Raw genomic sequence first — 22942 nt, 5'->3', positions numbered from 1 at the left:
TATAAGGTGGATAGAAAGCTGGCTAGATTGTCTGACTCAATGGGTAGTGATCAACAGCTCGATGTCTAGTTCCCAGCTGGTATCAAGCGGAGTGCCCCAGGGGTCGGTCCTGGAACCGGTTTTGTTCAATATCTTCATTAATTATCTGGATGATGGGATTAATTGCACCCTCAGCAAGTTTGCAAATGACACTAAGCTGGGAGGAGAGGTAGATATGCTGGAGGGTAGGGATAGGGTCCAGAATGACCTAGACAAATTGGAGGATTGGGCCAAAAGAAATCTGATGAGGTTCAACAAAGACAAGTGCAGAGTCCTCCACTTAGGAAGGAAGAATCCCATGCACTGCTATAGGCTGGGGACCGACTGGCTAAGCAACAGTTCTGCATAAAAGGACCTGGGGTTTACTGTGGACGAGAAGCTGTATATGAGTCAGCAGTGTGCCCTCGTTGCCAAGAAGGCCAACGGCATATTGGGCTGCATTAGTAGGAGCATTGCCAGCAGATCACGGGAAGTGATTATTCCCCCTCTATTCGGCACTGGTGAGGCCACACCTGGAGTATTGATTCCAGTTTTGGTCTCCCCACTACCGAAGGGATGTGGACAAATTGGAGAGAGTTCAGCGGAGGGCAACGGAAATGATTAGGGGGCTGGTGCATATGTCTTACAAGGAGAGGCTGAGGGAACTGGGGTTATTTAGTCTGCAGAAGAGAAGAGTGAGGGGGGATTTGATAGCAGCCTTCAACTACCTGAAGGGTGGCTCAAAAGAGGATGGAGCTGGGCTGTTCTCAGTGGTGGCAGATGACAGAATAAGAAGCAATGGTCTCAAGTTGCAGTGGGGGACATCTAGGTTAGATATTAGGAAACACTAGGAGGGTGGTGAAGCACTGGAATGGGTTACCTAGGGAGGTGGTGGAATCTCCATCCTTAGAGGTTTTTAAGGCGTGGCTTGACAAAGCCCTGAGTGGGATGATTTAGTTGGGGATTGGTCCTGCTTTGAACAGGGGATTGGACTAGATGACCTCCTGAGGTCTCTTCCAACTCTAATAGTCTATGATTCTATGTGCATAGTCTACCGCTGCAAGTGGCTGTTGGTTTAACAATTCATTCCAAAACCTGTAGCAAATTCCTGGTGTGGCTTACACACAGTGCTGGCTCCTCCATTAACTGCAGAAAGTACTGCGCCTAGAGACCGCAATTGCAAACGAGGTGCTTTGCCGTGTAGAACTGAGTGAAGGGTTGTATGTTCCTCCAGATCTTGTCAAGGGCAGGTTTATATTTTGTGCTGCTGGTATCTTAGACTTCCTTGAAGAGACAGCAGATGGCAAAGGTCCCATCGTGCTACTGTTACAGTCTGCTATCAGGAGCATATTAATGGGGACCAATCCCAGCCTCAAGTGCTGTCTGGACCAGCAAAGAACAGTTCCTTGAATTTGCGTTCTGACTCTGTGACTCGAGTATGGCTTCAGCTGAAGAGATAGAAGATATACTGTCAAATGATACAGAGAATCAGGACAATGCCGTGCCATTTCAGGAGACAGGTACGTTACAGCATGGTCAGCCTTTGTCATAATTCCAATATTTTCTCTGTACCTCATAATGAAGTGTTCAGCCAAATCTCAGCAGGTGTTTAGAGTTTCTGGTATTCCAAGAGCTTGTAACTCCACCAAACCAACTTTGATTGCTATGTTGGAAGGCCTCTGCTGGCATAGGTCACGTTGTCAATAGGTGCTGGCTTAGGAAGACGATGCAAGATGTGCATTAGTTTGCCTTTCACCTGCAACATATGCAATGTTCCATTGCATTTGAACATCAATCATGGGGCTACCAAGTCTGACTGGCAGGATACATACATGGATCATTCCCTCTGGCACCTGCTTCAGCCTCGGAAGGCTCTTTCCTCACTCTGAAGGTACTCTGAGCAGCTGAGACAATCGCTGATGAGGTCGTAAATGCACTGGAGGTGTTCATAGGCTGAGTTTACCATTTGAAGAGCAACATTATAACACTTGCAGAGCTACGTTGGAGGATGCTTTTCAAGAAGCCAACATGGAAAAAATTGCTACTGACAAGGAGTGCATTTATATCTGTTATCAAGCGGGCAAATTATTAAGCAATGGAATGGCTCCGGGATGATCAAGCACATCCAAACTACCATCCCTTATCAGGCATGGATGGGTCTTGGTGGATAGACTGATCACACCAGTTATGTGTGAAATACCATGTGCTTCTATATCAATCCTTCAGCCAACCAAATGATTGTCCAAAAGACCAGATGCTCACCATCCTGCAAATGATTTCATGGAATCATAGATTCTTCTTTGAGTGCTTGTTCACGTCCATTCCACATTAGGTGTGCACGCGTCGTGTGTACGAGCATCGGAAACTTTTTTCCTTAGCGGCTCCCGGTGGGGCCCCCTGCGTGGTGCCACTGCACCGTGCATATATACCCCTGCCACCCGACCCCCTCCAGTCCTTCTTACCGACTGTGACAACGTTGGAACAACCTCTCTCTTTTGTATGAGAGCAGTCCCATAGCCTTTCTCTTATATAGCTGTTATCAGTTAGTTAGCATACCTTTGTTGTGGACACTTAAGTGATTAGGTGCTTGGAGGCTTCCAGCACCCGCCCCAGGCCGTAAGGCATGCCGCAGGCCCACGGGTTTAAGGCTTGTGCCACTTGCCGCAAGCCTATGCCAGTTAGTGGCCCACACGGCTCATGTCTACGTTGCCTGGGGGAAGAACATCAAGCTGAGCGGTGTAAGATTTACAAGGCGTTCAAGCCAAGAACAAAGAAAGAAAGAGACTTTTGTTTAAAGCATTGATGGAAGCCGCATTGCAGCCACCGGGCCCGGAGCGCCCGACGTTGGCTCCGGCTTCCTCAGTGCGTAGTGCCTCGGAGCCATCAGGAGACCTGGCACCTGCTAAACACCGAAAGCTGTCAGCCCGGTCCAGATCCCGTTCCCGGGGATATCGGTACCAGTCTCTCTCCCGTTCCGTTAGGAGCCGCTCGTCGACCTCCCGCTGGCACAGATCATCAGCACTGCCGTGGCCTTCGCGGTAGGCGTCACCACAGTTTACCCCAGGGTAAACCGGAGAGACCAGCACCGAGTCTGGTGCCGCCCCGAGGTCTCCCGCCTTGGCCTGGGAGAAGGGGAGCAGGAGGACCAGCCAGAGGGGGTTGAGCAGCTGCTAACCTCCTCGTCACCCCTGGATGAGGCGGAGGCGGGAACAGCGGTGTCCGGCCCTCCATCCATAGACCACAGAGCCCACCAGGAGCTACTGCATAGGGTAGCCCAGAACTTGGGCTTGCAGGCTGAGGAGACGGTTGAGCAGGAGGACCCCATGGTGGACATTTTGAGCCCTGAAGGTCCATCTAGAATAGCATTCCCGCTCATTAAGACCATCCAATTGAATTATAAGACTATATGGCAAACCCCGGCCTCCAGTGCTCCAACGGCCAGGGATGTGGAGCGCAAGTACTTTGCCCCATCAAAGGGCTACGAATTCTTGTTTTGCCACCCAAGTCCGTTCTCCCTGGTGGTCTCGGTAGTGAACAAAGGGGAGCACCATGGACAGCAGGCCCCGGCCCATAAGGCCAAGGAGGCGAAACGCCTGGATGTTTTTGACAGAAAGGTGTACTCGTCAGGGGGCCTTCAGCTGAGGATTGCGAACCAGCAGGCCATCCTCAACAGGCATAATTTTAACTCCTGGGCAGCGGTGGGGAAGTTTAAGGACAACCTCCCGCAAGGTTCCCAACAGGAGTTTACAGCCCTGGTGGACGAGGGCAAGGCAGTGGCTAAGACCTCTCTCCAGGCCTCCCTGGATTCAGCAGACGCGACGGCCAGAACAATGGCGTCGGGGGTGGTCATGAGGCGCTCGGCGTGGCTGCAGGAGTCAGGCCTGCCGCCTGAGGTCCAGAGTATACTTCAGGACCTCCCCTTTGAAGGGTCCGGGCTTTTTTCGGACCAGACAGATGCAAGGCTGCATAGTGTCAAGGACTCGAGGGCTACACTTAAGTTGCCGGGTATGCACACCCCGGTGACGCAGAGGAAGCCCTTTAAGCCGCAGCCTCCCCTCAGCGCCAGTACCAGCCTCATCATAGGCATGAGCCTTACCGTAGGCGAGGCAGGGATAACAAGCGACAGCGCAATAATAACTATAATAATGCGCCGGGCCAGAACCAATGTCAGCACAAATCTCAGCTGGGCACTAAGCCAGGCTTTTGAAGGTGTGCTCGAGGACAGCGTACCAGACCCTTTGTTTCCTGACCCGCCTGGCCCGTTTCTCCCGTGCATGGTCCAGCATTACGTCGGACCGTTGGGTCTTACGCACGGTACGGAACGGGTGCTCGTTACAATTCTCTTCCCTCCCTCCCACCCCCCTTCCCTGTCTCTCTTCAGGGACCCCTCTCATGAGCATCTCCGAGAGAAGGATGTTCGCGCACTGCTAGAGGCAGGGGCGGTAGAGGCGGTGCCACATGGCCTAAGGGGGAAAGGTTCTACTCCTGGTACTTCCTCATCCCGAAGGCCAGATGGGGCCTTCATCCCATTTTAGACCTGCAAAAGCTCAACAAGTTCCTGGTCGAGGCCCAGTTCCGCGTGGTCTCTCTGGGCACCATCATCCCTTCCCTGGATCCGGGAGGCTGGTACGCGTCCCTCGATATGAAGGACACGTACTTTCATATTGCCATCCATCCCGCACATCGGCGGTTCCTACGCTTCACCGTGGGCCAAGAACATTACCAGTTTGCGGTTCTCCCGTTCAGTCTAGCGCGGCCCCACGGGTGTTCACGAAATGCATGGCAGTGGTGGTGGCCTTCTTACAGAGGCAGAGGGTCTGGGTTTACCCGTACCTCGACGACTGGCAGGCTGATCTGTGGTGACCCTACACCGGGACCTCATCACGCAGGACAGTGGGCGGCTTCTCCACCCCGACCTGCAATCACTACACCTCACGGCATGGAAGCTCTGTGGCTAAAAGTCTTGGAGAGCCAGTGCTCCCTTCCTGTGCAGCAGAGTCTGCTTGGCAGTAGGAAACTCTCTACCAGGGCTACCTATATGGCCAAGTGAAAAAGATTCTCCTGTTGGTGTGAGCCCCAACAGGTGCAGCCGTGCCAGGCCCCAGTGCAAGCCATTCTCAAGTACCTCCTGCACCTCAAGCAGCAGGGGCTGGCCCCGTCCTCACTTAGAGTGCACAAGGATAAGGTGCAGCTCCAACCGCACCCCAAGTTCCTCCCTAAGGTGGTCTCACAATTCCATTTGGGCCAGGACATTTGTTTGCCGGTGTTTTTTCCAAAACCCCATATAGACCCCAGTCACCGCAGCCTATGCACCCTGGATGTGCGTTGAGCGCTGTCGTTCTATTTGGAGCGCACCAAGCCCTTTCGTAAATCCTTGCAGCTGTTTGTGGTCGTAGCTGAGAGGATGAAAGCCCTCCTGGTGTTGGCGCAGCGGATCTTGTCTTGGATTACAAGCTGCATCCGGACGTGCTATGAGCTCGCAGGAGCTCCGGCCCCAGCAGTCACAGCCCACTCAACCAGGGTTCAAGCGACTTCCACGGCTTTCCTGGCACAGGTCCCGATCCAGGAGATCTGCAGAGCAGCCATCTGGTCCTCGGTGCACACCTTGACGACCCACTACGCGGTCAACCAGCAGGGCAGAGAGGACGCGGCAGTTGGCAAAGCGATCTTCCAGTCAGTTGTTCCATGACTCCTACCCTCCTCCAGATATAAGCTTGTGATTCACCTAATGTGGAATGGACGTGAACAAGCACTCGAAGAAGAAAAAACGGTTACTTACCTTCTCATAACTGTTGTTCTTTGAGATGTGTTGTTCACGTCCATTCCACCAGCACCCTCCTACCCCTCTGTCAGAGTCGCCGGCAAGAAGGAACCGGAGGGGGTCAGGCAGCAGGGGTATATATGCACGGCGCAGTGGCGCCACTCAGGGGGCCCCGCCAGCCCGACGGGAGCTGCTAAGGGGAAAAGTTTCCGATGCAAACACCTAATATGGAATGGACGTGAACAACACATCTCAAAGAACAACAGTTACGAGAAAGCAAGTAACCGCTTTTATATCAGGGTTGGAAGGGACCTCAGGAGGTCATATTCACAGCAGGACCAAGTACCGTCCCTTATTTTTGCCCCAGATCCCTAAATGGCCCCCTCAAGGATTGAACTCACGACCCCGGGTTTAGCAGGCCAATGCTCAAACCACTGAGCTATCACCCCCCCGCAGCCTGCCTTTTATGGAGCTGTGCGAGCGAGGCATGGACAAGGATCGGTATGACAGTAGCAGTGCCTTAGACGGAGATGACACTGGTGATGACTTTGATGAATAACTGTTTTCAGCTCTACATGTCAAGGCTAATTTCCCTGGGATTACCAAAGATCAGTGCCTTTTTTTTATGTAACACAGGGATGTGTTGCTTGAAGTATAATTAAAAAATCTTTCATTTTAAAACATTTTCTTGACTATATCTCCATATAACAGTTCTCAATTTGTTGTGTGGTACCGTTGTGTTCATGGGAGCAAAGGCTTTTGAATGACACCCAACTTGATCCATTTCCGACACCATCGCATTATCAAAATTTCCAACTGGAGGACCTGGAGCAGGGAGCTGGCAGGGTGGGCAGTGAGACCCCTACCCCGCATCACACCACAGAAGGTGACACCATTGAAATTGTGATTCTGTAGATTTTTACAAATCAAATGACTCCCCCCTTCCCTTTCTGTCGCTAATGTTACATTATGCTCACACGCTCTTCCCTGAGACTCACCACCTGGGCAGGTTTTGTCTGCCCTTTCCTATCAAGCAGGCAGAAGAAAGTGAACCCGGATTCCTTCGCCCCAGGGAATGGTGCTGTTAGCAGGGCCTGCCCTCCATGGGAGGGAGTCAGTTCCTAGCCTCACTTACAGCCATGGGTGGATGTGAAGGGAATGGAGGTGAGGTGAGACTGCACAGGAACTAAGCACTTGTTCTCTAGGGAGAGAGTGGGAATAGTGGAGAAATCAACCTGAACTCAATACCTCTTGAACCCCTGGAGGGAGTAAAAAACTGGAGGACAATTGTGGAAACTAACGAGAGTAACTGAGCCAGAGGCAGAAAATCTGCTCTTTTAAAAACAGCCTTGAAATGAGCTGGGCAGCAAGAAGGGACATGGCCTATTAACCTAGATCCAGAAACACCCCACAGACCTAGCTGCACGTGGCTGAATGAACTGCTCAGAGAATGTGACTGCCCAAAGCCAACGTGATGAGCACTCCCTGGAAGGAGGTCAGGCTCCTGTAGCTCACCCAGACTGCATAGTCTCTTTGGTTTTGTTCCAGACCTAGGTGGCAATCCCTTAGAAATGTGACCCCTCCTGTGGCTTGGAGCCCATTTCAGACGTAGGCCATGGATAATCTACGTGCTCTTTCCAGAGCAGCCCTGTATGCTCTGCCAGATTCCACGTGCAAGGACAGGCTGCTCCTCCTGCTCACGCCCCTTGCCTTTCTCACACAGGATGCAGCTCGTTTGTTTCTTTGCAGTCTCTGTGCTGAATGAGTGTTTCCTCTTCAGTTGTAAAAACAACCCAAAATACTTCTCACCACCCATCAAAGCTGCACTGCAGTTTAGTACAGTGACCTCTGGTAATTGTTCTGAGCTGCACGAATGGGAGGTGAAGGCAGCTGCTATTCCAGTGCCTGCTTCTCAACGCATTTACTTTGGCTCCAGTCCCACCTGGCCCGCCCAACTCTGCCCCCCTGGTTAACGTAAGTTGCTTAGTTCAGGGCTCACAAAGGGTCAGCAATACAAAGATCCCTGGGCTGTGGAGCAGGTTCCTGTGCTCTCCTTGTGAGTCGCTGGAGTTCAGGCACTGTTTGCTTGCCCCTTCTCCACCCCCAGTTCGGATACTGTGTACCTTTCCAGTTGGCCATGCTGACCATGTCCAGGGGAGTAGCCTGTAGATGGCCTATGCACACGTTGGAGCCCACTCGCACTGGGACGGCTCGGGCAGCCTGTAGCCCAGCTGTGGCAGTGTATCGTGAAGCCTCCTTTGCGGGCTGTGACTCTCCTAGTCTCTTCTCTGTTAGGTCCAAGGGGCAGCGTTCCCAGCAGGGGGTTCTGCTCAGGCCTAATTCTAAGGCCCAGCCTGAACCCGAGCAGGCCACAGCCCGTCCGAACCCAAACTGAGCTGAGTGGGGGGCAGGGTTGTTTCCATACCCGACGCAAACTCAACCCTATACAGATTGGGGTCGGTTTGCATGGGGCTGCCTGCCAGCCTTGACTCAGTTTTCTTTACTTCGTTTCCTCCATGGAGCTGTCAGGGCTACTTCACTTCCTGTCCCTGCTCGTGTCCCACTGACTGTTCCTCGGCCCAGCACCGTGCACACAAAGGGCAGCTGGTTCCCCCTCCCCCAGGCTGCTCCCTATGAAACTGTCGCTGCCTCTTCGCTCTTGTGGCTTGGCCTGGTAGGGCTTCCCACTCCTCAAACGCCATGGTCGTGATCTGTCTCCAGTCACTGCCTGCCCATGGGGTCGTGTAGTGGTGGCTGTGTGCCTCGCGTCTGCCAATCCACCCCAGGCTCGGTGGGTCATGCGGTGGTGGCCGCCTGGCCAAGGAGGTCACACAGTGGTGACCACCTGCCCCATGTCTGCCCTCCACTGCCTGCCCAGGGAGGTTGTGATGTGGTGGCCGCCGGCCTGGGGGTGGGATGGGGGTCGTGCGGTGGTGGCTGTGTGTGCCCAGCTTCTCCCAGCTGCCCCCACCTTGCTGCGCAGTGTTTTGTGGAGTGAGAGGCACTGCAGCTCCTCAGCACACTTGCTCTGCAGCACACACAGCTCAGCAAGGTGGTGGTGGCTGACAGGAGTGGGGCACGCAGCCACCACGTGCCGAGCTCCCAGGCAGGAGGTGGTCAGAGACTGCCTGACCCGAGCCTGAGCATGCTGGGTTGTTTTCAGCCCATCCGCATGCTTGCAGTCAGGTCCCGCTGGGTTTGGTTCCAGGGGCAAGGCTCTAATCTACAGTACCCAGCGCAATCCCAGATCTCCAGCACGATGGCAAAGCAAACAGATCCCCCCAAAGCATTTTCATGTTCCCTTTGCTTTTCTCTCTCAAAATGTACCTGCTTCATATGCAAGTTCCCCCTTTGCTAATTCTCCATCTTACTGAAAGGGCCAGCTGTGCTGTCGCCCGTCTCATGTGGGAGCCCACCCTGACCTGCTCGTCAGTCACAGTTCCTACAAGTTCCGTGTCTTTCCTTTGCAGAGTGACTCGCTTTCCCTCTCCTCTCCTCATTTTAGTCCCCCTCTCCATTCTACTGCACAACACGAGAGCTGTTCCCGTTCCCTTTTCACTGGTTAATACAGATCCAGGTTTCACCCTTGTTGCTTCCTCCAGCAGTGGAATAAGAAACAGTCTAAAATTCTTTTGACACCGTTTGTGGCTGTGCAGGGGCCAGCAGAAAGCACAGAAGACTTTGTCAAAAGCTTTCTATTGCGACATCTTTTGATGCTGATGTTTTAGCTGTCTGCTCCGTAATAACAATCAATCATAGCTAGCACTTACATAAGTACCCCATCACCCCCTTTCCCTTGATTTGGTGAGCACCCCTTCTTTTAAACACAGATACTGGGTTCAAAGGAGGCAAGTGACAAAAGCCCAGAGATAGGTATAAAAAAGGTGATCGGAACAGAGGGTTTTAGACGTTGAGGGCGGCGGAGCGGGGAAAATTACAATGGGTTCATAGGAGCGGCAAGAGGGAAAACAGTGGGGAATCTGCTTAACATTCTAGGTGTCTATACCCAAAGGCAAGAAGTATGGGGAATAAGGAGGAAGAACTGGAAGACTTAGTACACAAGCTACACTATGACTTAGGTGGCATCAGAGACTTTCTGGGGTAAATCTCATGACTGCAGTTGTGGGCCTAGCTTATTCAGGAAGGACAGGCAGGGAAAAAACGGAAACACTGGAACTGCCTCACCATCCTAATCTGCTGCTTCTCAAGATCGGTTGATACAGCAACTCCACCACACACTGTTTGGTTGCCAGGTCTCTGTCTGCTCCTTCTACCCTTTTTGTGGGCGGGCTGCCCGCTACTTCCCATCAGTCTGTCTCCAGGGGGAGAGGATCCTGGCGTGTGTGAGCACAGACCATTTGAACTCACTGCAAATATATCTTCTTGTAACAAAGCAATTGGTGTTTTCCCTCCTTGGTTCCTAGTTTTGGGGGGGGGGGTGCAGTTCTGTAGTGTCCAAAGCTTTAGAACTGTCTTGTCTGCGGCGGTGATCCAGGCCCAGGGCTCATGGAGAGAGAGCAGTTTTGACACCAAAACCCTGAGAGTTTCAGTGGCTTTTGTGGCTTTAGTGGATATGGTTAACCCACCAGCCCAGAGGAATTCCTCTGTTATGAGATGATGACATTGCCTGTTTCTCTTACCCAACCACATTGCACCTGCCTGGGTTCAGCCTCTGAGGACAGAGTTCCTGTCGGTCTGTCACTGGGGAGCATGCTGTATATGCTGCAGGGGCAGAAGAGTGTGTAAGATACATTCACTCAGTCAGGGCCCTGGCTTTCTGGCTGGTTGGAAGAGATCGATTATGCTCTGCCCCAGGATGGTCCTTGAATATCTTTGGCCACTGCTGTGGAGTAGAGAGAGGGGCACCTCTGATGCCACACTGGGAGAATGAGACCTGTGTGCAGCAGTGGCATATGGTGAAGTCTGTAATTCACCCACTCACCCCAAGGTGCACCCCATTAGCTCTATCATATCATTAGTGCTGCATTCCCTCCTCCCTTTCCGGTTTGGTTGATCTGATAGGGAAATTGGTTCTTACCTGTAAGCTGGCTTCTCTTGTGACTCAGCTGTATCGGAACAGAAGCTCCACCCTGGCTGCTATTTCCTGGGGAATGTCAAGGAGTGAGAAGAAGAAAATAGCAGTTCCTGTCGTCTGATAAACATTTGACTTGGGGCAAATAGGAGGCAAATTCCTGGGTCCCTGGCTGTCCTCTGGGTCCTTGGCTGGTCCCCTGGAGGACTATGGAGAAGTGTGGGATCCTGTAGCCATCTGACACAGAAAACCCCTCTCACAGGTAGGAAGCAGTTTCTGTTTGGAGACTCTCTCCCTTTTCCCCCTTCCGTATCCTCATTAATGTGAATGCAAAAGGTGCAGGAAACCAAGCTCTGGGCTCTGCTCCTTCACTATCAGCTGGGAGAGTTTGTCCCAGGACCAGGGAAGGAGTGTTCTGAAGGTCCAAAAGCAGTGCCCTGTCTGCAGAGTCAAACAGGGAATGCTTGCGCTGGGAAATGGGACAGAAGTCCGTGATCAGCATTTCCCTGCTAGGACGAAGGATTATCCTCCAGAGTGCACACAGCTGTAATATCTCTGGACAAACGAATCAGAACGTGCCTGGTCTGCTGTGTCAGACATGCACACGACCTAATACGCAGGCCTCTCGCAGGCCCTGGTTTCAGGAAGTGGTGCTGCTCCACACGCTGGGAGGCAGGGTGAAGCCAAGGTTCCTTACAGAACAGAAGCTGCTATGTTACTGGATAACACAATAGCTGAGCTGCAGCTGTTCAAAGGCTGCAGGGCGAGTGCTCTTCTCCAGCTCCTGTGGGGTTCAGGGAGCTCTGCCTTTCCAAATAACTGCTCTTCGGAGAGTAAATTGTCATGTACCTCTGAAGTGGTGAAAAGTACCATCAGTGGGCTACCGAGGCCATCAGCAGAACAACCCTGCAAGCTGTCCAGGCCCGTTGTTACTATTTAGTATTGAATGTTGACAGTTTGTCTGGCACCGCACAGAACAACGTGTTCCTGAAGTGAGGAGGGCTATTGCCGGGCATGGATTGAGAGGAAGGAGATCGAAGGTATTTCTCATTTCCTTGAGAGATGACTAGAGCAATCCAGCCCACGCTCTTGCAGGACTAAGTTGGGCAGAACTTTCAGCCCTCCACCTGTCTCTTTTCTCTGCAAGTGAAAGTCCGATAAGTGCTCTGTGTGCTGCGGACAAGCCGAGCCTTTGGAGCAATGGCATTGTTCTGCCTAATGCCCGGGGGGGGTGGGCTGCTGATAGCTGCCAGTGGTTATGTAAAGCGATGCAGGTGCGTTCAGTGCCTGCTGACAACAGTGAGTGTGAGCAGACTGGGCCTGGCTGAAGAGCGTAAAGCTAGCCATCACCCTCTGCCTGGGTGGTGATTGGAGCTTCATGCTTCCCCCATTACACACGTCCACAGTTTGTGCTCTCTTTCGGGGTGATCAGAACCTGGCAGCTGCTGGTCAGGGCCAGCTCAGGTGGGAGATACTCTTTCGGTGTTGGAAGCGGGGAGGATGTTGGTGTCTCCTCCCCAAGCACTCGCAGCTGCACTGAGGTATGGCATGTCTCTGTCAGGTGTTCTCCTGCAACGTTCCTGTTGGGAAGGTGAGTGAGGGTGTCTCTAATCTGGGCAGGTTTGCCCATTGCCCCAAGCCAGCAAGATGGGCTAAAGTTGCTCCTGCATTACACTCCTTTCACTGGGCCTTCGGACAGCCAGGCAGCATGATGCAGGAACTGACCTGACATGGCTTCAGGTTGAATCAACAGGCAGATGTTTCCAGTGCTGCTTTTAATGTGTGCCTTGGCTGATGTCACCTCTCTCTGCTCCTGACCCAGTTGTAGGTAAAGACCAAACCAACCAAAGCTCACTCTGAGGCAGGAAAATGCTAATTTGAAAGCCTTCCCAGTGCTGCTGCCCTGGTTCTTCCCACCAGTGCAGAACTCCGTCTAGGGACACCTGCACTGCCTTCCTGGGGAGCTTGCTGTGGCTTTGTATTGTTGCTGTGTGTGTGCAATGTGGGTGCATAGGGTGTGTGTGTGTATGCAGGTGGGGTGGGGGTGTACATGCAGGGGGGATGTGCAGGCTGGTGCGTGTGGTTTGGGTGCGTGTACATGGGGTGTTTGTGGATGTATGCGCACGGTGGGTGGGTGTGGTGTGTTGGTGGGTATGTGCATGCAGGGTTTGTGGGTGTGCATGCAGTGAGGGTGTGTGCATGAACATGGTGTGCATGGGCACACCTGTGTTTTTGTGTGTGCGTGGTTATGGTGTGTGGGTGCATGCGGTTTGTATGGGTGAGTGGGTACACGTGGTGTGGGTATGTGCAGATGCGTGTGTGTTGCGGTTGGCTCATTACAGTCATGAGGCGACAGATTTGGTTGCAGATGCCAGACCCAGGGCAGGTTGGAGCAGAGTTTTCTTTGCAAATGCCATCTTTGTCCTTCACTAAGCTCTCCTGCCCCTGCCCCAGCACTCTGCCCAGCACTGCAGCCATTGCAGGGACTTAGCCCATAAGGGAGGAGTCATGGGCACAGAGGGTGTCAGGGTTCCCTCCCCACTCTGAACTCTAGGGTACAAATGTGGGGATCCGCATGAAAGACCCCCTAAGCTTATTTCTACCAGCTTAGGTTAAAAACTTTCCCAAGGCACAAATTCTTCCTTGTTCTTGGATGGTATTGCTGCCACCACCAAGTGAGTTAGACAAAGATTCAGGAAAAGGACCACTTGGAGTTCCTGTTTCCCCAAAATGTCCCCCTAAGCCTCTTCACCCCCTTTCCTGGGGAGGCTTGAGAATAATATACCAACCAAATAGGTAAACAAGGTGAGCACTGGCCAGACCCTTGGGTTTTTAGGACACTAAAAACCAATCAGGTTCTTAAAAACAGAACTTTATTATAAAGAAAAAAGTAAAAGAAGCACCTCTGTAAAATCAGGATGGAAAGTAATTTTACAGGTTAATAAGATTTAAAACACAGAGGATTCCCTCTAGGCAAAACTTTAAAGTTACAAAAAACAGGAATAAACCTCCCTCTTAGCATAGGGAAAATTCACAAGCTAACACAAAACATAATCTAATGCATTTCCTTGCGTTACTTACAATTTTTGTAAACTTAAATGCTTATTTCAGGTAGGGTTTTAGGAGAATCTTTTTCCTGCCCTGGTCCTTCTCTGTCCCGGAGAGAACACAACAAAGAGAGCACAAACAAAACCTCCCCCCACAGATTTGAAAGTATCTTCTTCCCTTATTGGTCCTTTTGGTCAGGTGCTAACCAGGTTTTTGAGCTTCTTAACCCCTTAATCCAGGTAAAGGAGGGATTTTATGCTACCCTTAGCTGTATGTTTATGACAGAGGGTGAGAGCTAATGCAGCCACATTCCTGTGGGCAGAGCACAGACACACACTGCATTGGCCACACCTGGTGCCCTGGCTGGGGGTTAGAGCGCATTGTCAGGGAGGAGCTGAGGAAGCCAATTACACCAGGGCGACCGGTACTTGGGGCTAGTGTTATACTTATAAGAAACACATGGGACCTTTATAGGGGAGAAGGCAGCACTCCACATTTATTGAGAATACAACAGTTAGCATATGCTTTTTCAATCACACACACACACACACACACACTCTCTCTCTCTCTCTCTCTCTCTCTCTCTCTCTCTCTCTCTCCTGTCAGGTGATGCTTTATGATCCGATGCTCCTGGAGTGTGGCAAGACGAACCCAAAGACCCTTGGCCAAGCACCTTCTTCTTATAGTCTTTTTTCTCTGTTGAAGACTATGGATTTTGCTGCATCAGTTTGTGGCCGGGTTACTTCTTAATTGGTGTATCTTTTGATGTAAACATTCCAATACACCCAAGAGTCATCCTGTCCTGGTTTCAATTTAATCAATTGTCTTGTCTTTAGGGGTGCCAGCCTTTACCTCAGGGTTGTCAATCTGCCCTTCCTTCATTATGGATGCGCGTTGATGATTCTCTGGTGTTATTAAGTCTCTTCACTCCTCCTTCCTTGACCATCTGGCTATAACAATGGCCTTCGCACCTTATCTTTTCCTGATGCAAACATTCCTCATTCACACAAACAGTCTTTTTACAGAGACCTTTGAGAACACAAACAGTGTCAGTTTATTTTGAATCTCCTTTACATAGACACAATACAAGAGCCTGTCTCTTACATTTCTTTGTTTTAAGGTTTAGTAAGTATATTTAACTAGAGTGCCTAATTTGTAATACATATAGGAAACCATAGTAGACATTATAACTTATCCTAAAACAAAAGGGGTGACCATAATCAGTCATAAGGATTGTTCTGGTCTGTCCCTGTCTTAACATCAGTACAGACACTGGCAGTCTGTCAGATGCATTTCTACCAGTGTCCCAGAGGGTCATTCCTTTCTGCTATTCAAAAAGGGTGGCTGGCAGGATGAAATGAAATCATACGTTAGTACCTCTATTCTTATAATACAATTATAAAATCCTGCTCCTACACGAGTGCCCTTGTACTGTTGTCCAGGGGACCCAGGTTGGGCTTCCTGGCCTGGGATTCTCAGGCCATCTCCCCCTGGGGGGAACTGGGGGAGGGAAAATTCCTTGCGGGAGGCTGTGTTCCATTCCCGGTCTCTTGTTTCCTGCTTCGCAGGGGCTGGGCACACACAGGTTGAGGAGCGTTGTGCCCCCCACGCGGGTGCTGCTCCACTCAGTGTGGGGTGGCGCTGAGTGTTTCCGAGAGGCAAGGCCGGTCTGGTGCTTAGTCAGTTGGGTTGTGGTTTGGGGGCTAGGGAGGGGTTGTAAATGGAGGGATCCTTAGAGTCCAGGCCTGGGTGCAGTCTGTATGAGAGCGAGCAGCTGATGGCATCATTACAGCGGGGCTCAACCCAAACCTTTCAGTCTGCTTCCAGACTGTCTCTCCTCCCCAAGCTCTGCACTGAGGCATGATGCGTCTGTCACCCAGCTGGAGCCAGGCCCTCTGCCAGCCAACATGTGCCCTGGACTCTGCTAACGTTCGGCAGGCGACCTTTGTGCCCTGGGAATAGTGCAGAGCACAGAGGCAGTCTCCAGTCAGCCTCAGACCCTCCTGTTGGGGCCTCATGATGAGAGGCAGGAATCATGACTTCATGTGGGTCCAATTAAAGGAGGGAATGTTACAGGAGAGATACGGTAAATCGCTGTCATGTGGGGATTGGGAGAGCAGGGGTTGGGCAGACAGGCCATCCTGGGGGGGAAGGGGGTGGCATCGGGTAGACACAGCATCCTGGGGCGGTGGCTGGGGGGGGGAGGGGCAGACAGGCCATCCAGGATGGGGGAGACATGGGCAGACACAGCGTCCTGAGAGGGGGCAAGGGTGGGGGCGGGGACTGGGCAGACAGGCCATCCTGCAGGGGAAATGTCTCTAGACAGTGCCACAAGGCTGCAAACGAGGTTGGATTTGGGGGTTGTGTCTCACACGAGTCAGCTGGCAGAGGGCTGCTGGGGGTGCGTGGTAAAGGAAGGGTCTGTCCTGAGTGAGTGAGTGAGACTGCAGGGCAGGGATTGGTCCACCACCCTTCTGAGGAATGTTTCTTGTGTCCCCCATGTCTCCAAGTACTCAATACAGCAATTCAGCTGGGTAAACGACAGGCTCTCCTGCTTCCTTGGGAGGCCACCCCCTGCCAGCTCCCTCTGTTAGGACACATGCCTCCTCCCACAGTCAGAGCTTCCTCCCCCTGCTAGAGGTGTGTGCAGCTATTTCTAGTGCACAGACCCCGGGGAGAAGTGTCTGAGTAAGAACTTCGTACAGGGGAGGTTGCTCTCCATACGGGGTCACTGGGGGTGGAAGTACACACCTGCTGCTCCCAGGGGATCTCTGCTGGGGAGCTGCATCCCTGCTCTGATTTTTGTGTTGTGTGCGCTGTGCCATACGCTGCGAGCTCCTGGTGCTGCTCCTGCGGCACTGCATCGTGTTCCCTGCGTGTAATAGTGATGTCACTAGCATGTCACTACCCTGCCTCTGGCTCTCTCAGGCCTTGCCCACAGCACCAGCGTGGCAGCTCAGCACGTACCTTACACCTGCCCTTCCTGGCCTGTGTGGCGCTGTGCAGCTGTAGACTCGAGTTTCCTTTTCACAAGCCAGGCCAGTTTTGCCCAGGCCATGCAGCAGAGTTAGACTTTCCTGTCTCAAAACTGGATTCCCACCTGAGTCTAGGCTGTTATCGCAGTGCGAAACAATGCCTCTGGGATGGCACTCCTGGGGGGATCTACGAGCCATTCCCAAACACACGGCTAAGGTCACAGGGCTCTGGGCCTGTCCCAAGGGAAGGAGAGGGGGCTGTTTTAAAAAAGCCAGAGCACATTGGGAGGAGGAACTGATCCAAGAGCTGAATGAGGGGGTTCCCCACAAGGCCACTAAGGCATACAGGAGAGTTTGGAAGGATTTTCTCCCTAGAGATTGGTTACCTTGTTAGAGTGGAACATGCATTCTGTGAGCCACATTCAGTCATCCCTGGTGTCACTCCGGCTGACTTGCAGGATTTGCCCCAGGGGCCATCTGGCACTGAATGCCTTCAGCTGGAAGCATCACTATCAAGGAAGATGTTTCTGAACCATAAGCATTTGGCTGCTTTTCCATTTAACATTTCAAGTGGTGGAGAGGTCCAGCAGATCTCTTATTCGCCTCTAGCCAGCCAGTCAGGATTGGCTGCCAGATCTGAATGTGTGTTCTAATGGGTTAGCATTGTCTCAGACCTCTGAAGGGGTAACAAGTAGAAAGAGCCTGGCTCAAACGGCTGAACAGAGTCATGTGATGAGTCAGGCGTTTTTCTCATGTGTAAATATTATATTTCCTGTTTTTAGAAGTCGAATGCCCAGGAAACAGCCCCAGAGGGGGTGCAGAGTTTAGGTGGGATGAATCTCCAAGACCTTGGAGATTCACTTTGATGTCTGAATAAAAGCTGGAGCCAGCTCACCCATCCCCAACTTGACCTGAGATCTGAATTGCATTTTTGTTGTCTTCTTTTCCTAAATAATTCCCTATGTTTGTGTTTCTCTCTGTCCAGGGACACTCCTACCCGCTGGCAGCCTTTGCCAGGCACTAAAGCAGCCATGCTGGTTAAAGTTAACAGTTTAAGACAAGTGCAGGATTCATCGAACAGTTCACTGCAGCCACAGAGTACTGCAGAAGCCAACAGCCAGAAATCTCTGCTTCCAAATCCGGTCCCATATGCCGAGCCTCAGTCCACAGCCCAGACCCCAGCTGCTGCAAAGCCAGCCTCTCCAGTGGAAACCAAACCGTCGATGCAGATTAAAAAGACAGAGAATGGTGGGTTTTGTTTAGTGCTAAGGAATGGCCCTCCTTGTCATGTTCCGCCAAGGAGCGAAACAGGGACACCACAGCCTGCATCTCCCAAATATGCATCTCCAGCACCTATATATGATGAGCCGTCATTAGATTCCCCAATTTATGACGAGCCTCCTGTAGATATGGACACTGAGAGTGTAAATGCGAATGGGACGTCTCCACAAATATCTCCAAGCAATAGCTTCCAAAAGCAGCTCCAGCCAACCAAATTATTGCAGCACCCCAGTGTGCAACAGCAACAACAAGCTGGAAAAAAGCATGTGCGAAACCCTTCCACCACAGAATACAGCCCCGCTGGAAGAGAGTATATTAAACACATGGTCAATGTTGACCAGTCATCCAAACCTCTTCACTGCCCCGGGGGGGTGGCTGATAGCCCTGCTAAATCACAGCCTGGTCTGCTTTCTTCAAAGGACAGTTTCAAGCAGTCCTGGAGGGTCTTGGAAGCCAATGTTCTCAAGAATATGGAGGCCCACCACAGTCGACAGAACAGCCCACAAGCTCAAGAGTACCCTACTGTTATAAGTCAACAGGATTCTGGCTACTCAACAGGCCCTTCTCCAAGCTTGAGAAAGAGGAAAGGAAGGAGACAAATGGCAGGTCAGGGAAGACCTGGCTCAGTGGGCAGCAGCAGTGAACTCAGTGCTTTGAATGATAAGTTGATTGCGGAGATGCGTGCCGTGGTGGGGAAATCGGCAGCCTGCAGGGGAAGCAAAGCAAGCCTAGATGCCGACATGCTGGAAAATGCCACCTCAACAGGGAGCAGTAAAGTTAGGTTTCAGTCAGACCATTTGAAGAAAGGTGTCATCCAGCACTCAAGGGACAACGTGACCTCTAGTAACAGGTCCTTGTACAGACAGGGACTGGAGAGGACAGGGAGCTTCTCGAATGACCCAGCTACGCAACAGGACGTAGTGAGGTCCAAGAGGACCTATGAGAAAATGGACTCTTTAGAAAAGAATGTGATGAGCCAGAGAAGTCTGACTTCATCAGATGCAGCACGAACATCCTCTCAGGTATGTGCCAATGATTATTTCAGTTAAATCACTTGCTGCTAGTCGATAGGGATAGTTCTAACCCAAATGCACCATGCCATGTAGTGATGGGTCTGGATTACTTACTGTACAGAACAGTTTTATTTACAGACACTGTATGTTCTTGGGGAATAAATAACAGATTGCAGAATCTTGCAGCTTTGTAATTGGAGGATCCTATTTCAGACCAGGTGCCTGATGCGATAGGTGGGAATTATGGAAGAGAAAGCAGAGTTTGGGTCCCATGCACCAAGTACGTAGCACTGAATGTGGTTGCTTGACTTCATCTACTTATTTGTATTGTGGTGTCATGGACCAGGACCCATTGTGCTAGGTGCTGTACAAACCCAGAACAAAAAAGGGTCCCTGCCTCAAGGAGCAGACAATCTAAGACATAAGAGAACAGCTGGATACACACTGGGAAGCACAAGGAAACAAGGATTTGTTATTGGTCAGCATAATAGGCAGCATCTCAGCCCATCAGCTGCCTAAATGTTGTCATGTTCTTTGTAGGCCACATGTAGGAGGGATTTGGAGGAGGACAGTGAGGTGGCTTGGAGGGTGCTTACAGGGGCAGCAGCAGAGAAAGCAGGAAGGTGCTTGTCTGAATGTAATAAGTGGGCGAAGGAGGCTGGTGTTACTGGCAGAGTGGAGTTCAGAGCTGACATCTTGATTGTGTCTAAGAGATGCTAGGTCAGGCAGGTACTTTCTGTGAAGAGCTGTGAATGTGCAGGTGTTTGTTTGGATGTGGTAGAGAAGAGGGAGCCAGGAGAGGTGTGCAAAGAGGGGTGACGTGGCCAAAGGGGAGGTGCCAGGAAAACGCTCTCTGGAGCAGCATTCTGAATGGGTGTAAGTGGGATGAGATGGGATTTGTGAAGGCCAGACAGGAGATGAGCCTGCTTATGATGGTCTAGAGAGAAAGCCGAGTCAAAGATGATGCCCAGGTGACAGACTTGTGTGACAGCGCGGATGGTGGGGTTGTCCTTGGTAACGGACAAGAGGGATGGGGGAAGGGGCTGACAAGAAGATTAAGAGCTCTGTTTTGGTCATGGTGACTTTAAGCTGATGTCTGGACTCCCAGGAGATGTCAGAAAGGCAGGCTGAAGTCTAGGAGAGAAGGAAACTGGTCTGGAGTAGAGGTAGATCTGAGAGTCATCACCATAGAGATGATAGCTGAATTTATGTTTGTGAATTAAATTGCCCAGGGACGAGGAGTGGAAGGAATGGAGAAGGGGACCAAGGACAGAGCCCTGTGGAACCCCCAGAAAGTTGGCAGAGGGAGGAGAGGGATCCTCTGAAGGATTAACTAGAGAAGTAGGAGTAGAAGCAGGAGAGGGCGAAGTAATGGAAGCTGAAGGAGTCCAAGCTTTCAAGAAGAGAAGCCCCGTCGAAGGCAGCAGACAGGTCCAGGAGGATGAGGGTGGAGCATTGGGTCTCAGCGTTGGCCAGGAAGAGGTCATTAGAGGCTTTGGTGAGAGCCATTGCAGCAGGGTACAGGTGTGGCAGGAAGATTGGAGGGCATCTAGGATGGCATTGGAAGAGAGGAGCTCCAGATAATTGTTGTGGACTGTATGTTCAGTGGGCTTAGAGATGCTGGGAGATGAGACAGTAGCTGGAGGGACAGATGCTATCAAGGGTTTAAAAAAAAAAAACAAAAAAAGAAAACCAGGAGAAATTATCCTGCCCAGGGTGGTGTTACAAGGAGGTGCTGAGCAAGTGAGGAAGACACATGCTAATTTATCACCCCCACAGAGCCATATGTTTAGGATAGGAGAGGGTAGGCCCAGACGAGAGTCAAACACAAGTAAATTCAGCATTGTTTGCTAGCAAGAAAACCACCAACCTAATCTCAGTGTCTGAACTATTTAATGTGTGTCCTGTTCTGACTAGCTCTGGGGTTGAAATTTAAAGTGCTCCTAAATTTATAGGTGTTTGCAAAGAAAAAAATGCATATGTCTTCTTTTGCTTCTTTGTGATGCAAAAAAAAAAAGGAGGGCCTTTAAAAATGTACTTTGCACTTTGTGGAGCAAGATCTTAGGGGGACACAGAGGCAGGATCTGCTTGGTGAGTTTTGCCCAGTGTTACTCACTGATGTTCTGGAGTTGTTGGAGGATTTTGAGCCACAGTCTGTTTTAGAACCATGCCCTTTCTGACTGGGGAAGGCCAGCCAGGGAAGGACGGGTCCTTGTTTGCCTCTGTTAAGAAGGGCAGGATCCTTGTTTGCCTCCATTAAGAAGGGCAGCCTTGGAGAATGCATGTGTTCATCTGTGGCTCAAGAGACAATCCAATATTGACAGACTAGCCAGAGTTGCACCTTCCCTTTTTGGATTATTGAGAAGGTTGTGGCAAGACAAATCTCTCAGTATTTCGCTGCTCAGGTCCCCATGGCTTTTGTCGGTCAAGCTACATACCTGCTTTGGTTTAGAGACTGCTCGTTGTGCTCATCTGTGTTTGCCTCCTAACCGCAGACAATGACCATGTGTCCATGCTGGTATTATTAGATCTGCCTTCCATACCCTTGATCATGAGGTGTGGCTGGCTCATCTGAGCTTTCGGTGGAGTTGGTGGGGCAGCTGTAGGGTTCTTTCCTATCTGAGAGATCCCAAAAGGATGTATAGGACAATTGCTAATCACCAACATGGTGGACAGGTTCCATTGGCCTCTGGCTGCAAAGGTGTGGCCTTGTGTTTTGGATGTGGCTTTCTAACTTAATCCGTGCTTTTGCACTTCAGTATCAGATGAATGCAACACGAGCCACATGAGGCCACATCTTAAACTGGCCCAGAAGCTAAAACTGGTACAGAGAGCAGCTGTCATCTTGGTAGATGGGGCGACTGCAGAGAGTACATGGCCCCACACTAGTCACTTCTCAGCGTCCAGGTAGACTTTGAGGTGTTGGTTTTGATCTATAAACACCTGTCTATAGGTTATAGATCTGTTTGATCTATAAAAATCTATAAAGACCAAGGACAGGGTAGGCCCGTTACTCAGTGGGGGAGGGGAGAAATAACAACAGAAAATGTGGAAATGGCACAGGTGCTCAGTGACTTCTTTGTTTCGGTTTTCACCAAGAAGGTTGGTGGTGATTGGACGTCTCACATAGTGAATGCCAGTGAAAATGAGGTAGGATCAGAAGAGGCTAAAATAGGAAAAGAACAAGTTAAAAATTACTTAGACAAGTTAGATGTCTTCCAGTCACCAGGGCCTGATGAAATGCATCCTAGAATACTCAAGGAGCTGACTGAGGAGATACCTGAGCTATTACTGATTATCTTTGCAAGATCATGGAAGATGGGAGAAATTCCAGAAGACTGGAAAAGGGCAAATATAGTGCCGATCTATAAAAAAGGGAAATAAGGACAACCCAGGAAATTACAGACCAGTCAGCTTAACTTCTGTACCCAGAAAGATAATGAAGCAAATAATTAAGAAATCAATTTGCAAACAGCTAGAAGATAATGTGATAAGTAACAGTCATTATGGATTTATGAAAAACAAATTGTGTCAAACCAAACTGATAGCTTTCTTTGATGGGATAACAAGCCTTGTGGATAGGGGGGAGTGGTAGATGTGGTATATCTTGACTTTACTAAAGCTTTTGATATTGTCTCGCATGACCTTCTCATAAACAAACTAGGGAAATGCAACCTAGATGGAGCTAGTGTAAGGTGGGTGCAAAACTGGTTGGAAAACCATTCCCAAAGAGTAGTTATCAGTGGTTCACAGTCATTCTGGAAGGGCATAACGAGTGGGGTCCTGCAGGGATCAGTTCTGGGTCCGGTTCTGT

At 50.8% G+C, this 22942-nt stretch overlaps 1 protein-coding gene across 1 annotated transcript in view; it reads left to right on the top strand.

Moving 5' to 3' along the window:
- Positions 1 to 22942, top strand: part of LOC141997873 (rho GTPase-activating protein 39-like) — a 121452-nt gene that overhangs the window by 65970 nt on the left and 32540 nt on the right. Inside the window, exon 3 of the mRNA XM_074970390.1 lies at positions 17820 to 19137. Within this exon, the coding sequence (XP_074826491.1) occupies positions 17820 to 19137 (1318 nt within the window). The remainder of the gene's footprint in view (positions 1 to 17819; positions 19138 to 22942) is intronic.

Source organism: Natator depressus, chromosome 13 (assembly GCF_965152275.1).
Source record: "Natator depressus isolate rNatDep1 chromosome 13, rNatDep2.hap1, whole genome shotgun sequence".
Classification (NCBI taxonomy): domain Eukaryota; kingdom Metazoa; phylum Chordata; order Testudines; family Cheloniidae; genus Natator; species Natator depressus.
This window is presented reverse-complemented; position numbering and strand designations above follow the sequence as displayed.